The 16,365-nt window shown below is 35.4% G+C and overlaps 2 protein-coding genes across 3 annotated transcripts; both read right to left on the bottom strand.

Annotated features, from left to right (window-relative positions):
* Positions 1 to 472: 472 nt before the first annotated feature.
* On the bottom strand, positions 473 to 6,592 carry LOC125657645 (uncharacterized). 2 transcript variants are annotated; one of them, XM_056144649.1, is made up of 3 exons: positions 6,382 to 6,592; positions 2,604 to 3,496; positions 473 to 2,473 (listed from the first exon to the last, which is right to left on the bottom strand). In XM_056144649.1, the coding sequence occupies exons 2-3, from the start codon at positions 2,716 to 2,718 to the stop codon at positions 588 to 590; spliced, it is 2,001 nt and encodes a 666-aa protein (XP_056000624.1). In that variant the 5' UTR covers positions 2,719 to 3,496; positions 6,382 to 6,592; the 3' UTR covers positions 473 to 587. The 2 variants fall into 2 exon arrangements, with proteins under 2 accessions (XP_056000624.1, XP_048744319.2); XM_048888362.2 differs by having other exon boundaries at positions 473 to 2,522; positions 3,444 to 3,496; positions 6,382 to 6,548.
* Positions 6,593 to 9,528: 2,936 nt separating this feature from the next.
* On the bottom strand, positions 9,529 to 12,054 carry LOC125655575 (uncharacterized). Its single transcript, XM_048885901.2, has one exon. It carries the CDS (start codon positions 12,019 to 12,021, stop codon positions 10,177 to 10,179), a length of 1,845 nt encoding a protein of 614 aa, XP_048741858.2. The 5' UTR covers positions 12,022 to 12,054; the 3' UTR covers positions 9,529 to 10,176.
* Between the last annotated feature and the right edge of the window lie 4,311 nt (positions 12,055 to 16,365).

Below are 16,365 nucleotides of genomic sequence, written 5' to 3'. Positions count from 1 at the left end.
CGGATGTATATTTAATTGCTGTTATAAAATTTAGAAATTCATTTCAAAATTAAGGATTATCTCCCTTGTGCATAGCTCTTATCCTTGGACGAATTTGGCTCCACTTTTTTGGCACGCTGTTTTTGGCTATATTTAGCTCCAAAACTTCATAGTTATTTTGGATTTCAAACATTCGGTTGAGCATCACTGAAGAGACATTATTTGTCGAAATGCGCATCTGGTGCATCAAAATTGGTACCGTATAAGTTTTACATGTAAAAGATATAGTTATGTTTTCTTGAAATTCATATTGTTTACAAAGTAGAGCAAAATTTGGACACCTATGAATTTGATTGCTACAAATGTAGATGTTATATTTTTTTTTACACAAGATTTACAATTATTCAAACCTTACACTGTAGTTTTTATATTTTGACTTTATTTTCATATTAACCTGTGGATTTAACATCTGATTACAAATGAATGAAATAAATATCAAGGACATGATTTTTATGTATATGACTATTCACTCATTCTAACATATATACTTCCAAAAAGTTTTCAACACCTATACATGTACAATGAACATACTGATCTTTCAACGTTTATCAATGTAAATAAACATCTGTTGCATCAAAATTTCTACATTCTGGAAAGTTTTTCGGAGCATTGGGTACAAAAGGGAAAGATTCATTTAGTAATAACGCCATTCCTTTTAAGGAATGCATTTCAATATGACAATGAATAATCCAGAGACCAGGGTTGTTTGCCTTGAATCGGATTACCGCGTATCCCCCGTTGGGGACTATGATGGTGTCTTTTCGTGGAGGGGTTTTCAGCTCCAAACCAGGTATGTTACCATTCAACCACGACCTGTCCCGCCATGTCGCATTGTAACAAAAACTGTATTCATTTTCAAAGTTTTCACCTCCACTACAATCTATGTCTTCGTTTTGTTTACCGAGGAACCCATACTTTTCATTAAATGTACCATACCCCATCTTGACGACGTAAAAAGAATGGCCATGCATATGAATTGGATGATACCATCCACTTCCCATGCCTAAGTTCGACAGCACAAGTTGAATAGTGTCTCCGTTTCTAATATCCAACGAATACGTGCATTTACACTCATATCCCTCGCGGCATCGGCCTTCACATCGCGTATTCACTTCCTTTGGTTGCGTTAATGCGGAGACCAATGGCATTTCAAATTCCGTCCCACTGACTGATGGATTTTTTCCTAGAAATCCAAAATTTAAGAAATGCTCTTGAAACCTTCCCGGAATATAAGGGGGAGCTGGATCATCTTCAACACTGGATTTTAGGTGATCAAACGGAATGCATTCTATTCCTTTAGCAAATCCAAAAGAAGAGAATGGACAGTTTAAAACGCGACAGGGGTCGTATTCAGAGCATGTGCCCCTTTCTGTTTTTGGTTCGATGTCTTCTGCGCCTTCATACCTCAAAACGGCTTCTGCAATTGTGTGGCGACGTTTCTCAAGTGTTTTTCCACGGATCCAGTAATTTCCAATAGGACGAATAGCCTCGAGGAGAAAATCGAATCTTTCACCTGGATTTATTATAAAAGATTCCGCTATCATTGGTCGAATAGGATAACCGTCCGATTCTATCACCGTTAAATAATGTCCGTCAACAGAAATCCTAAACGGAAAATTGGCACCAATTGCTAAAACGCGAAATCGGTATGTAAAACCTTTCTTTACATGAAATATTTCTAAGGGTGCTCCATTATGTTTTTTTGTTGCATGATCAAAATAATAACGCCCTTTACCATTTATGAGAGCAGAATGGAAAACCATACGACCGAAAGACATCCCATCATGAGACACGGATTCTTGTTGTCGTATCCTATTTTCAATTACGCCATGCTCATGAAGTATGTTTTGTGTTACTGTATCATAGTTATGGTTCCATTCCATCACCTGTAAAATATGTTCTTCAACCGGATTACGCTCTCTCTTCCTGACAATGAAAGCACCTGCTAATCCGTTCGATCGCTGCGTTCCAGCATGAGAATGATACCAAAAAGAACCCTGTGGATATGCTTGGAATTTATATGTGAACCTTTGCCCAGGTAAAATTGGGCACTGAGTAATGAAAGGTACACCATCCATATACGGCGTGTTGTGTTGATGAAGACCGTGCCAGTGTATAGTTAACGAATCAGAATGCATTTTGTTGATCACGTGAACGACTACAGTTTGACCTTCATATACGATGATATCAGGAGCGGGAATTGATCGGTTGGCGACTGTGACAACGCGAGGTGTCTCCCAACCGTCTGCTGTTATCACTTCGTTGACAGGAACTGGGTCGGCAGACGTTGTGTTTTTCACGGAATATGGGTAAAGTTTTCCATTAGCAGCAAATACTGCAGAAAATCTTGGATGTATCATGGTTAGATAGTTTTCAATGATGATCGTTGTTTCACACTTCCGGGCATTTTGGTCACAAATATATCCAGACGTCACTGGTAAAACAGTAAAGATGTAAAGACATAGATAGAAAAGACAGTCCATCTGTGAAGTAATACAAAAAAGCAAATATCAAATCTTGAGCAATTTACAATACTTGCATTGTAGAATAAATTCAACATATACCTGAACTGCAGATTCCTGACAAAGGGTAGGAAAATGAATGGCTATTGAGATGACTGTATAAATTGTTTGCAAAACTGCGTAGATGTACATCACTACATGTAAAGTTTTCTTTCATCTTTTTATGTCCTGAAGAAAGGGTCAGGCCGTTCCGAAAAGTGCAATAAATTGAGTGCAAGTGCCATTTTAAGTGGGATCAGGTGTACTTGAAAGAACAGGTCTATATTATTCAAACCGTAAATTCTACATTAAAATCAATTCTAATTTATCTATATGATAAATATTACAACTAATGGAGGAAGTACATGATTGTATTGCTTACTAATATGATAGTAAAACGATTAAAAAAAATCATCTAACATATAAATCATAGTCAATTTGCTTCATTAAATATTTACTATTTCCTTCTCTTTTGGATTATGTGTACTCCTCCTAGATATCTTATCCCAACTCAACTGTTTCCAGGGGTTCGTGTTTGCTTTACTTTCAATTTTGTATTCTTTATATGATTTATGGGATTGATGTCTTTGTTATCTTTACTTTTCATGATAAGAATTGGAAATGATAAGATTGAAAAAAAATATAATGATTATTTTTATTTTACTGCATTCTTTGCCTTGCGAACACGGTCTATTTATTTTGTAGTACTGTACTTTAATTCGGATAAAATGAATGTTCGTAATAACGGATCACAAACTGATGTTTCAGCGGAGTAACTTTTCTCTTTTGTTGGTAACGATTCTTCACACAGTGTTGACATATGTTTGGTAGATTAGGATATGTTTCTGCGTTATTTCAGTAAAAGTTTTAAGTATCTAATCAAGTATGATACCTGTTACTTACTCTGTAGAGACAAAGAACCAGGTTTGCTTTTTAGGAATAAAGTCAGGAATGTTCTGAAATGATAAGATCAAGTTACGTTAGTTAGTTACAAAGTAGTTAGTTAGTTGTTGTTAGTAGGAGAAGTAGAAATGTTTTGTTTGTGTGTTGTTTTATACGTCCTATTCGAGAATTTTTTACTCAGGTAGAGACGTCACCAGCTGTAGGTGAATTGCCATATTTGTGTGCCATAATGTCCACGGCCGTAGCAGTGAGGGTTCTTTGTCGTACCAACGCCTGCCATGACATGGGACCTCATAAGGACACATCCGAAAGATCTGTGGCTTTCACTTCTATTGCGGAAAGCTTTGCGAAGGAACATGTATATTGAACGTCTTAAATTTGGCGCTGAGTCGGACTCCCAGTTTAGAAACAGTCATAACTACTAGGATATCTAACTACTAGGATACCTAACTACTAGGATACCTAACTACTAGGATACCTAACTACTAGGATATCTAACTGCTAGGATACCTAACTACTAGGATACCTAACTACTAGTATACCTAACTACTAGGATACCTAACTACTAGTATACCCAACAACTACTATACCTAACTACTAGGATACCTAACTACTAGAATACCTAGCTACTAGGATATCTAACAACTAGGATACCTAACTACTAGGATATCTAACAACTAGGATACCTAACTACTAGGATATCTAACTACTAGGATATCTACCTACTAGGATACCTAACAACTAGTATACCCAACAACTACTATACCTAACTACTAGGATACCTAACTACTAGGATATCTAACTACTAGGATATCTAACAACTAGGATATCTAGCTACTAGAATATCTAACTACTAGAATACCTAACTACTAGGATACCTAACTACTAGGATACCTAACTACTAGAATACCTAACTACTAGGATACCTAACGACTAGGATATCTAGCTACTAGGATACCTAACTACTAGGATACCTAACTAATAGGATACCTAACTACTAGGGTACCTAGCTACCGGCAGTTGTCGTCGCAGTAACATGTTTCAGTGCAGGACGTTGGAAATTGATATTTTGTTCCTGTATCTACAGCAATATTTTTCAGTCTTATTCATGGAGCAGGTCTTCTTTACTTTTAAGCTTTAGAAATCTGCGCATGTACTTGAAATGTAGTTACCATGACAACTTATCGGCAAATTCAAATAACACATACAAATGTAACTTCTTTTGCATATAGAATGTTTGCTTAATATTAATTTTTTTAAATAATAGTTGTATTTCATTATAAAGATTGTATAAGTAGTAAATAATACGTCTAAGACCCGCAATCGGTTGTCTTGTCACCTATATTACGTTGTATAGCTCAAAATAACCAAAGACAAATAATTTTCCCCAGTGATTTCAATTAATAATGATTTAGTTATTTGAAATAAGAGTGAATCTCAATTTTTAAAAAAGAAAGTTATCCAAGATTTTTAATTTAAAATATCTTGCATTGACACCTCCTATTGAAAAATTAACAAGTTTTCTAAAAACAAATCTGCCCCAGTAACCTTATTTTTAAAAATTGGTTTAAAAGTCATCAAAGATTAATCCGTCATATGTCAATGTTTGGGTGACATCTGATTTGATTTTGACATATTTTAATTTAATATAATTACAAAGGAACCGGGCACAATTTTTAAAAACTTAGATTGCCCTCTCCCTATAAACATGTACATGTTAACATTATACACACAGTCTTTCATAATATGCATGATTATTAATTAACATTAAAGAATATATTTTTCTTATTTCATTTAGATTTCTTGTTTCCTATCTGCATATCTTGGGAAGAATATGGAATTTCGGGATGAACTTTGATAGTAATGTAGATTGATTATGTAAGAATAGTTTAGAATAGAGTAGAATTTTATACCATTTGGTGTCTTCTTTTTACATCGGCGGACTTTGGTACCGTATATTTAGAATTCTATACCTTTACTCTTTTATACCACCTTCACACTCACGGATTTTTCTTACGAGTCCTTACGGATCTCCGACTCGTAGTCAATCGCAAGCATTCGTAAATCACTCGTCGGTATCCGTTAATAACTCGTCCCAATTCGCACACACTCGCAAGGATCCGTGAAAGTAGGGGCAAATATTTTGACATAAAAAAAAAAATAATAATTCGCGATTGTCCACGGATTTCATTTTCCGTAAATTACCCGTAAATAACTTGTAACAATCCGTAAGTATTTTAAACAGTAAACTGATCACAAGAACACGTAAACTGCTCGTAAGAATCCGTAAAACACTTGTAAAAAGGTGGGTTTTTTTTTACGGATCTTTGCGGTTGGTCTACGATATGTTACGGATAGTTTACGAATTGTTACGGATTATTACGAATGCCTACGTGATATTTACGATTTTATTCACGTCGGGTTACAATCGCTTTACGGATTGTTCAGAGTCATTACGAGCGCTTTACGTATAGACACGATTACTTTACGAGTACATACTTAAACTTTACGATTAATACCACCTTCACACTCACAGATTTTTCTTACGAGTCCTTATGGATCTCCGACTCGTAGTCAATCGCAAGCATTCGTAAATCAATCGCCGGTATCCGTGTCTAAATCGTAACAATCCGAGTACTTTTACGGATTTGTGGAATACATAAAGATCCGTAAGAAAAATCCGTGAATGTGAAGGTACCATAATAGTAAATTTGAACCCAAGCGATATAACTGCCTTTGGTTATACTATATTGTTAATCTATAATCTGGGGAGAGGTGCAGTGTTTTTCTTAGAGACTCTTCTCAGAAATGATACAATACTTTACCACTAACACAAAATGTTTACTTTATATGGTTTGAACCACACAATAATGTAAAATCGTGAGTTTTAAACGTTACAAATGTACTGAATAAATAGTAAGATATTTGCAAACCTTACATAATTCCAACTGTTGAATTCTCAGTATGGTAATCCCAACACTTGACTGCTCAGAAAAGTCTTCAGAAATGTCACATCAGCTTTGTACAAGGTGTCTTGTAGATTGTCATTAACAACTGCCAGCAACTGCTATGAATTTCGTTGTTTTTTATCTTCTATGTCCATCCCTGTTTAATTTGACAATACATCTAGGACAAGCGTAATCTGTTTCTATTTTGATACTTCAGTTATTTTAACTATATCATTATCTCTTCAAAAACTATCATTATTTGACGTTACGTAAGTGGTGTATAGTACATTATCAATGCATTCGAGCAGTCATCCAATGGCATGTTGTTATCGTAGTAATAATGTTAGAATATATGAAAGACTTAGCTACAATAACCTCATTTTCCCTCCCTATATATGTTCCTGTGGGGATTCAGGTTAGAATAGGTCCTAGATGCCCCTTGCTTGTCGCAAAATGCGATTATATATGGCTGTCCTGGAAGGACACCGCAAAAACCAAGACCCCGTGTCACAGCAGGTGTGGCGTGATAAAGATCCCTCCCTGCTTTTGGGCAGTAAGCGCCGAGCATACCATTGTAGGCCTAAATTTTGCAGCCCTTCACCGGCAATGGTGACGTTTCCATATGAGTGAAAAATTCTCAAGAGGGTCGTTAAACAATATATAATCAATCCCTAAATATGTGTGGATGCCAGGATTCGATTTTCGCTCCCGGTGCAGCTTCAAACCTAAGACATGGGAAGCGGATGTTTCTTCATCAAGCGCCCAGCATTTAAAGTCATGGGTATTTCGGATATGACTTTAAAGACAAAGGTCCCTTGTCATGATAGCCGTTGTCACAATAAAGAACCTTTGGCGCCATGCATAGGTCAAAATGTATGGAACATAGCCTAACGCTGCTGACGAACCTTACACGAGTGAAAAAGTCTTATATGGATAATAAATTAACATGCAAACAAACAAAACATTAGCTAGCTTTGTGACGTTTCCTCACTGTTCAAACTTTGAAGTTAAAAATATTTCAAAAGTATGATTTATTAAGTTTTAGCAAAAGCGTTTTTATTATACTATAGTAGTTATTGTTCTTTCAAAGTTGGATAATATGGCAATTTATCTTCATGGAATAAAGCATTACCTGAAAATAGAGGTTGTTGTATTCCTTCACTGACAAACCGTTTTTACATCACATTATTTCTAATTTCTCATAACATTTTTTTCTGTTTAAGAGACCCATGTAATATCATTATATAACTAGCTTTGGTATATTCGTTTTCAATATAACGAATTCATTGTTTAATTTTTTATGGTGAATAATGTCTGAAATGCGCTGTGGTCTTATTATATTTTATAATTGGAAGTAAAACATATGCATTTGCATTCTAATTAAACTTTGATGATAGATTGTGTTCTACCTACAATGCACTTTAGTAATATATGTAGAATTTCGAATGTGATTTATCATAACGAACGTGCGAATCAATCTTCTCCAGAAATAGATCTACCTGAACGTATAGGAACTTTAAGTTTCCATTGTATATGTATTATATATATATAATCCTGATTTAAGGTAATGCCATACACATGAAAAATAAGTTTTCACTTATATCTCCTTAAATTCATTAATTTGATAAATGAAATTTCCATAATACTGAACTAATATTCAATGATGATCTGAACAAACTAATATAATCCATGACGTGTATTTAGCATATTCTGAAAAATATTGGAGACATCCAATTATATTGGAGGTCTGGAAGTCAAAATCTTTAATGCATTTATTTCATCTTTGTGAGATATAAATATGATAAAGTAACGGGTAACTTTTGTTATGTAGCTAGTAGAGATCTTATATTTGGACTCGTGTTTAAGCCGTCCTTTGTCTTCAGGTATAATGAAAGTCAAAATCATATCGTAAGACTGAAGGTCAGATATGATGACTCAATTTGCCAAATGTGTCAATTTTTTCTTAATCAAATTTTTTAAAAAGTCCAAAATATCCGAAATCCTAGATTGAATTTTCTTTATTTCAAAATATATCAATTTCTGTATCACTTTCTTCATTATCTTAATTTTGTTCAAAATTTGAACTATACATTTCCTTTTAAGAGATCTTTAAAATATATAGCAATATCACGTTTGATAGGTTTGCTATTGACGAGCCATGCATGTCATATTGTACATAGCGGTGTACACAAATACATCAATTACAATGTATTTTATTAGATTTCGTAACAAATAGGTCAGCTTTATAAAAAGTTTTAATTTTTGTAAAATGTCCATTGGTATTTTTTTTTTTACATAGGGCACACTCTTATCATAAAAGTATAATTTCACATTCTGATACCCAAGATTTGACACTATGTGGAGGGGAAAAAAAAGGATAGGATATATTCTTTTACACCGTGCACAGTACGAGATTTTGTTCCTTAGAACAAAATATTAACAAAACATTGAACTTAATAGTATCTGTCTGGTACTACCTTAAAGGAGGGTGGGTTGGGAAAACATAAGAATTTTTCGTGTTTCGTTGTTTTAGGGAGTTTTTTTCCCAATGCTTTCTAAATTAGCTGGTAACAAATGTCAGTGCCATTAGCAGTAAAAGCGATACACATACCACTGTATTTTCGGAAGGGACTTTAAGACTACGTTCGCACGAAATCAGACAAATGATTATTTAACTTAATGTGGTATATTCATTAAAATGGTCATGTTAATATGGAAAAGCCTCAGTCAATAGCCTTGCTAAAATCCATGTCTTGTGGGTTTTGCGGAAATGTTTTTGCTAAAATTTCAGGTGTCCATAGGCTTTTCTTTTACAAAAAGTGCATCCTCTAATGAACGCTTGTTTATTCGTTAACGTCTAATGCAACTAAAACATACTATTGCATTAAGGACTTGCATATTTCAGTGCAGAAATTTATTATTTTAATTGTTATTCATACATTAATTTTCTTTTTTCCAATTGTTTGCTTGGTTTATTACAAACAATTCTGTGAGGTAATCGTCGCGTTCTAATTGTAATTCAAATGTATGAATAAATAATCAGTTGACACTATGGTTAATAACCTGTAAAGACGAGGATTCTGCTCATTAAACTTTCAAAGTGCAAAGCACTCGTCAGAAAATAAAGTAACACGAAATAAAGTAATGAAGTGAAGGGGTTGTGGAAAAGGTGTTTTCTGTATCCCATCAATTTACTATTCCATCTGTATTCACAATATAATGAAAGAAATACAAGCGAATTACAAATAAAGTACAATTATTGCGACTGTACAAGTACATATATTGTACATTGTAAGTAAGTGAAAAATAATCCACCCAATATCCCTTCTATACAAGTTTACAACATGTGCAAATTTAGTGTTATATACAGTTCAATTAGAAAACAAACATACTCTCTTTTTAAAATACATATTCAAGCGTAGCAAATTGTCAGGACCGTAAATTAACCTTCAAGTTGGAGGAGGCAGGAAATTAGGCGGGGGTCTGGGGGCCACCCCCCCCCCCCCAGACGCTGAGCACATTTTGTGCACACTGAACACGTTTCGTGCAAAATCCTTGATTCTAGGGCCTTCTAAGATGTTACTTGACTAACTCATTCTAAAAGAAAGATTTGGAATGCTTTTTAAGGGAGGTATCATGTTCTTAGTTATTGGAAACAACATAAATTCTAATGAACTTTAAATTTTAATTTTTTTGGCTCAAAAGTTGGAGGAGGCAGCTGCCTCCTCCGCCTCCATGTAATTTACGGCCCTGATTGTGCACAATATCGTAGTGTTATTTCAAATTCAATGTAAAGGAATAGGACTGCCATCAAAATTACCACATCTAGGAAAGTTCGTAGGAGGTTCCGGAAGGAAGGGGAAAGATTCATTCAACAGAATGGCCATCTTGTCACCTGATAGATGGTCAACGAGGCTATGCATTAGCCATAAACCTGGATTATTGGCTTTAATCCTGATGACCACATAACCGCCACCAGGAATAATCACCGTGTCTTTCCGCGGAGGATTTACAAGGTTCAGTCCCGGAACTTTACCACCGTACCATGATGAGTCGCTCCATGTGGTTTCGGTACAATATATCTCTTCTTGAAGAGAGTTAACATCCATTTTGCATCTAATGTCTTCATTTGAAGAGATAATGTTTCCATCGGTTTTATTGTATAGTGGAAATCCCATTTTCAGGAGTTCAAAAGAGTGTCCATGCAAATGAATTGGAAGTGCCCACCCTTTCCCTGCATCCAAATTTGTAAGAACAAAGTGAATTGTATCATTATGAAGTAGGCTTAATGAATACGTGCATTCACACTGTTTTCCCTCGTCACACTGAGGTTTCGTGCAAGGCTTGGAAATGCCATTTGGTTGTGTGAGAGCTGAGACCACAGGGAGTATGAACATTTTGCCATTTACCGATGTCGCTGTCGCCCCAGAGAACTTAAAGTTTAAAAAATACTCTTTGAAATGCCGTTTGTTGATTACAGGGGGAAATTCAGATGGTTCAGGAGAATCCACTTGATCAATTGTAATACATTTCATATTTTCATTTTCAGGAAAATATTTAAACGGGCAATTAAACACTTTGCAGGGATTGTCGAAGGTACACATCCTTTCTGTTGTATTGGGGTCACTTTTGTCAGTTAGGTCATATCTCAAAATAGCTCTGGTCGCGAGACGTCTATCTTCATCTAAAGTTTCAGCCCTCACCCAATAATTTTGAGACTTGGAACTAGATCTACTTATGGTAAAGTCAACCCTCTCTCCTGGATTAAGGACAAAGGAATCCACATACAGATGCTTAATTCCGTATCCATTCGATTCAATTATCTGTATTTTGTGTCCATCGATAGATATTCGAAATGGTAATATTACACCTACACCCAGAGCTCTAAACAGAAACGACGCCTCATCTTCATTGACATTAAAGACGTGTAATGGTAGAGAACCAGTCCATCCTCTACCATTGATGAGAGCATTATCAGGAGGAAACAAGCCATAAGCAGAACCATCGGGTGATTTAGAACTGTTAATCTTTAGATCATTTTGTATTCCATCTTCATATTTTGTTATTAGTGAATCTACGGTTGCATCCCGATTTTCATACCATTCTTGGATTTGAAGAATGTGTTCTACCTTATCTTCTGATCTTGAGCGAACGATAAACGCCCCAAATGCACCATCAAGCCGATGTGTGCCTGTAGCAGAGTAGTACCAAAATGTACCTTTTGGATATGCCTGAAACTTGTATGTGAATGTTTGACCTGGTAATATGGGACACTGTGTCACGAAAGGTACTCCATCCATGAAAGGTGTATTTCGCTGATGAAGACCGTGCCAATGGATGCCGAGGATCTCTGAACGCATTCTATTAGTTACATGAATAAACAATGTCTGTCCCTCGTAAACTATTATATCGGGTCCTGGAAGAGTTCCATTGAAGACTATCACTGATCTTTGAACACCACCTGCAATTATCACCTCGTTTTCAGGTATTGCATCGTTTTCGGTTGCTGTCTCGTGGGGAATGTCATTTGGATAGAGTTTACCTCTGTGGGCAATTACCCTCTTTGCGCTCGGGTGGGACATCGATAGCTGGCGCTCCACTACAAGGGAGGTTTCACAAATGGAAGCCATCTTGTCACAAATGTAGCACTGTGAGGGATCTAAAGCGAGACCAATGATCACCGAGACTGCGATGAGAATCTAGAAATCGGAGAAAAACAAATTCATTTGAGAAAGAAGCAACCAAGTGATCGTGCCATTCTTTTATCTGCGTTAGGCTTTTTTCGTTGTACATGTGCATGTGCAAAATTCCTTGTTCGTGCACTTTTGCGAAAAAGTAGGAGGAAATGATTATGCAGATAGGAATAGCAATGAGAAAGAAATAAGAAGCAGAAAGCAATTATACAATCGTTCTAAACTTTTATAGTTTATCTAACACATATCTGTATCTGTTCTCTAAAATTTCGTTATAAAATGTGGGCGTCATAAACAATGTTTCGCTCCAGTTTTATACCTTATTTCAGAGGATATTATAATTTCATGTTTCGATTTATTTTTGGTTTTCAATTATCTCACCACTTCAAAATGACATGCATTGAATTTTAGCATTTACAAGTCTGCATATAAACTATGTATAATCGTGGATATAACATGGCCTACCTTCATTTTTATCCTTGCGAGTGTCATGCAAATTATATAAATGATATTTACTGACAATGGATCCGACCTTCGTACATGTAGGTGTGAATATCTGATGATTTATTTGTTAACGATTCGTGATGAATAACTTTACATACCAAATAGATATGTACGTACAAAATCGCAAACTATCATAATAAATGACCGAATGATCAAAAGTCTTGTTTAATACGTGTATTACTTTTGGGAGACATATACATATTTCCATTGTACAGACATAGAGATTATGCCACACTTCATCAAATCACTGAGTATTTCGCAGTGAATAATTCATAATGCTGTATATTGCCATTAATGTACGGATCAATGGTACTGTATTATACATCCATCATCTACAAAAAGATTGGACATTCGCCTTTCATTGTCTATGATTTTCGAATACTTAATACGACAGCAATATATTTCAGTCATATTACAAGGATTACACATGTCAGAAAATTGTGTGTATACATTTGAAACGGCAATTTAATCATGGTAGGAAATTAATTCTTTTATGAAATATCGCTCAAACATTACGAGGAATATTCACACTCCTACTTCCGCTTCTTTCGTCCCAGTTCTCAGCACGTATCTTCGTACATGTGAATGTATTGACCCAATTAATTTTAAAATTTCCACAATTAGCATACTTATAGAATTTCAATATACATGTATTGACATACATATTAAACAATTTTCGTTTTAGTCTCGCCAGCACTTCACAGGTTTGATCATACACCGTACGTAGAGGAAGCCGCTCTCGTTCACAGGTTTGATCATACACCGTACGTAGAGGAAGCTGCTCTCGTTCATCTCTTGTCGCGTCCTTAAATGTTTCCTTCTGACCCAATTAATTTGTAGACGTTGGTGTGATCTTACAAGATTCAATGCTATCCTCACTACCCCACGATGCCATGCCCTTGGTTGTACATGTACTGTCAAACTTTCAGATTAGGAAACCTGGCCCATGTCTCCTGGTTTTAGCGTGTTTATAATTCGACATGTAGTACTATATTGTATATGATTTTGCTCAAAAGTATTCAAATTTTCTGGCGTTATTATGAATTGGCACTGTCAATAATATTGCATTTAATATTGAATAAGCGCATGCGCACTAAGGCTTTTAATACATATTGAATAAATATCGCTAAAATAATGAATGGCTTTCCATACTTGTAGTGAGGTTCATGTACATCAGTTTGACATTCAAATGTAGTATGAAAGGTGAAGATAACGAACAGGGATCAATCTCATAATTCCTATAAGGAATTCAAAATATAGAGTTGGCTGTATCCGTAACGAAAACAAGGTTTTGCTACTAAATGACACTATGACCTTGACATTTGACCTTGATACACAATACTTGGTATGTTTCATCCGCTTGGCATAAGGTGTGTGTGTACCAAGTGTGACTGTCCTAGCCCCAACGGTTCGATACGTATCATGCCTACTACACTGTAAGTGATACTACGACCACAGGCACCAGGAGTTCCATCAATAAGTCGCTCTATGAAGCCAAAGATCGAAAAAATCTTACCACCTCTAGGGCCTATATATATATAAAGGGGGTAGGATTTTTCAATCTTTGGCTTTATAGAGCGACTTATTATATAAAGGGGGTAGGATTTTTCAATCTTTGGCTTTATAGAGCGACTTATTATATAGAGGGGGTAGGGTTTTTCAATCTTTGGCTTTATAGAGCGACTTATTATATAGAGGGGGTAGGATTTTTCAATCTTTGGCTTTATAGAGCGACTTATTATATAGAGGGGTAGGGTTTTTCAATCTTTGGCTTTATAGAGCGACTTATTATATAGAGGGGGTAGGATTTTTCAATCTTTGGCTTTATAGAGCGACTTATTATATAGAGGGGGTAGGGTTTTTCAATCTTTGGCTTTATAGAGCGACTTATTATATAGAGGGGGTAGGATTTTTCAATCTTTGGCTTTATAGAGCGACTTATTATATAGAGGGGGTAGGATTTTTCAATCTTTGGCTTTATAGAGCGACTTATTATATAGAGGGGGTAGGATTTTTCAATCTTTGGCTTTATAGAGCGACTTATTATATAGAGGGGGTAGGATTTTTCAATCTTTGGCTTTATAGAGCGACTTATTATATAGAGGGGGTAGGGTTTTTCAATCTTTGGCTTTATAGAGCGACTTATTATATAGAGGGGGTAGGGTTTTTCAATCTTTGGCTTTATAGAGCGACTTATTATATAGAGGGGGTAGGATTTTTCAATCTTTGGCTTTATAGAGCGACTTATTATATAGAGGGGGTAGGATTTTTCAATCTTTGGCTTTATAGAGCGACTTATTATATAGAGGGGGTAGGATTTTTCAATCTTTGGCTTTATAGAGCGACTTATTATATAGAGGGGGTAGGATTTTTCAATCTTTGGCTTTATAGAGCGACTTATTATATAGAGGGGGTAGGATTTTTCAATCTTTGGCTTTATAGAGCGACTTATTATATAGAGGGGGTAGGATTTTTCAATCTTTGGCTTTATAGAGCGACTTATTATATAGAGGGGGTACAGTACCCGCAACGTTATTCTTGACATGATAAACGATAGAACACGATACACGCACGATGGGATAGGATACACGCACGATACGATAGGATACACGCACGATACGATAGGATACACGGTAAACCTGATAAACGCAAAACCTGATAAACGATCTTCACGATAGACCTGATAAACGCAAAACACGATAAACGATCTTCACGATAAACGGAAAACCTGATAGAAATGTTGTAAATTTAGAAACAATTTAGACAGAACGAAAGTTTGATACGTACAAAATAATTTCATTATGTTGATAATAATATTGAAGGATTTCAATACTTAATATATACCTAAAGCATATAATGTAATTATCCACGGTTGTACGTTTATTTTTTTAAAATTCTATTTATGTTTTCGTTAACGTCATTACAGCTAAAATCCGGAAGCTAAACTATATACGGTATTGAATTCATTATTTGATATCTATATGAATTTTCTCAGCCAATGATTCTAAAACGTATATTGTCACCTTGAATGTTTAATATATGAATCATAAATGGAGTGATTGATTTTTATCTTGCTTAACGTCACCATGACCGGTGAAGAGCTTTTGAATTTAGGCTTATGCTCGGCAATTACGGCCATTGAGCAGTGAGGGTTTTTTAGCGTGCCACACCTACCGTGACACGGGGCGTCTGTTTTTAAGGTCATCTCCGAGGACCCGTGGTATTCACACTTGATACCGAGTGTTTAGCAATTAAACAGGGAATTAACAAAATGGAATATAATGTAGTGATATCATGCTTCAATAGCTCTCTTATTCTGTTGTCTATTATCTTGGATATCAAATAAAACTAAGTAATCTTTTGTGTGTAGCGAGGAGGGGGGTTATTTTGCATCAAGCTCTGAGTTCACCGCTCTTTCAACAACTACAATTATTTTCATAATGACCGCTTTAAATTCAATCCACTGCACTACACCATATGCTCATATGTTAGATATTTCTACACTATGAGTGATAATTGATAGTCATAAGTAATTGGAACATATTCATATGAATTGATATTTTGTTAACAAAAAATAAATAAACTATTAAAAACATATACGAAACCCGGCTTCATTTAAAGTCGCAATTTAGAAACGCTTTAAATTAAATGTTTGTGTTTAGCATGTAAAAAAATTCAAATAATCATCAAAACAGGCATACATTTCCAGTATCTACACGTACGACTATTGGTATATGTGTACATGTACATGTACAATTAAAAAAAAACAACAACGAT

This window comes from Ostrea edulis, chromosome 7 (genome assembly GCF_947568905.1).
Source record: "Ostrea edulis chromosome 7, xbOstEdul1.1, whole genome shotgun sequence".
Taxonomy (NCBI): Eukaryota; Metazoa; Mollusca; class Bivalvia; order Ostreida; family Ostreidae; genus Ostrea; species Ostrea edulis.
The sequence above is the reverse complement of the archived record's forward strand: the minus strand, read 5'-3'. Positions and strand labels throughout refer to the sequence as shown.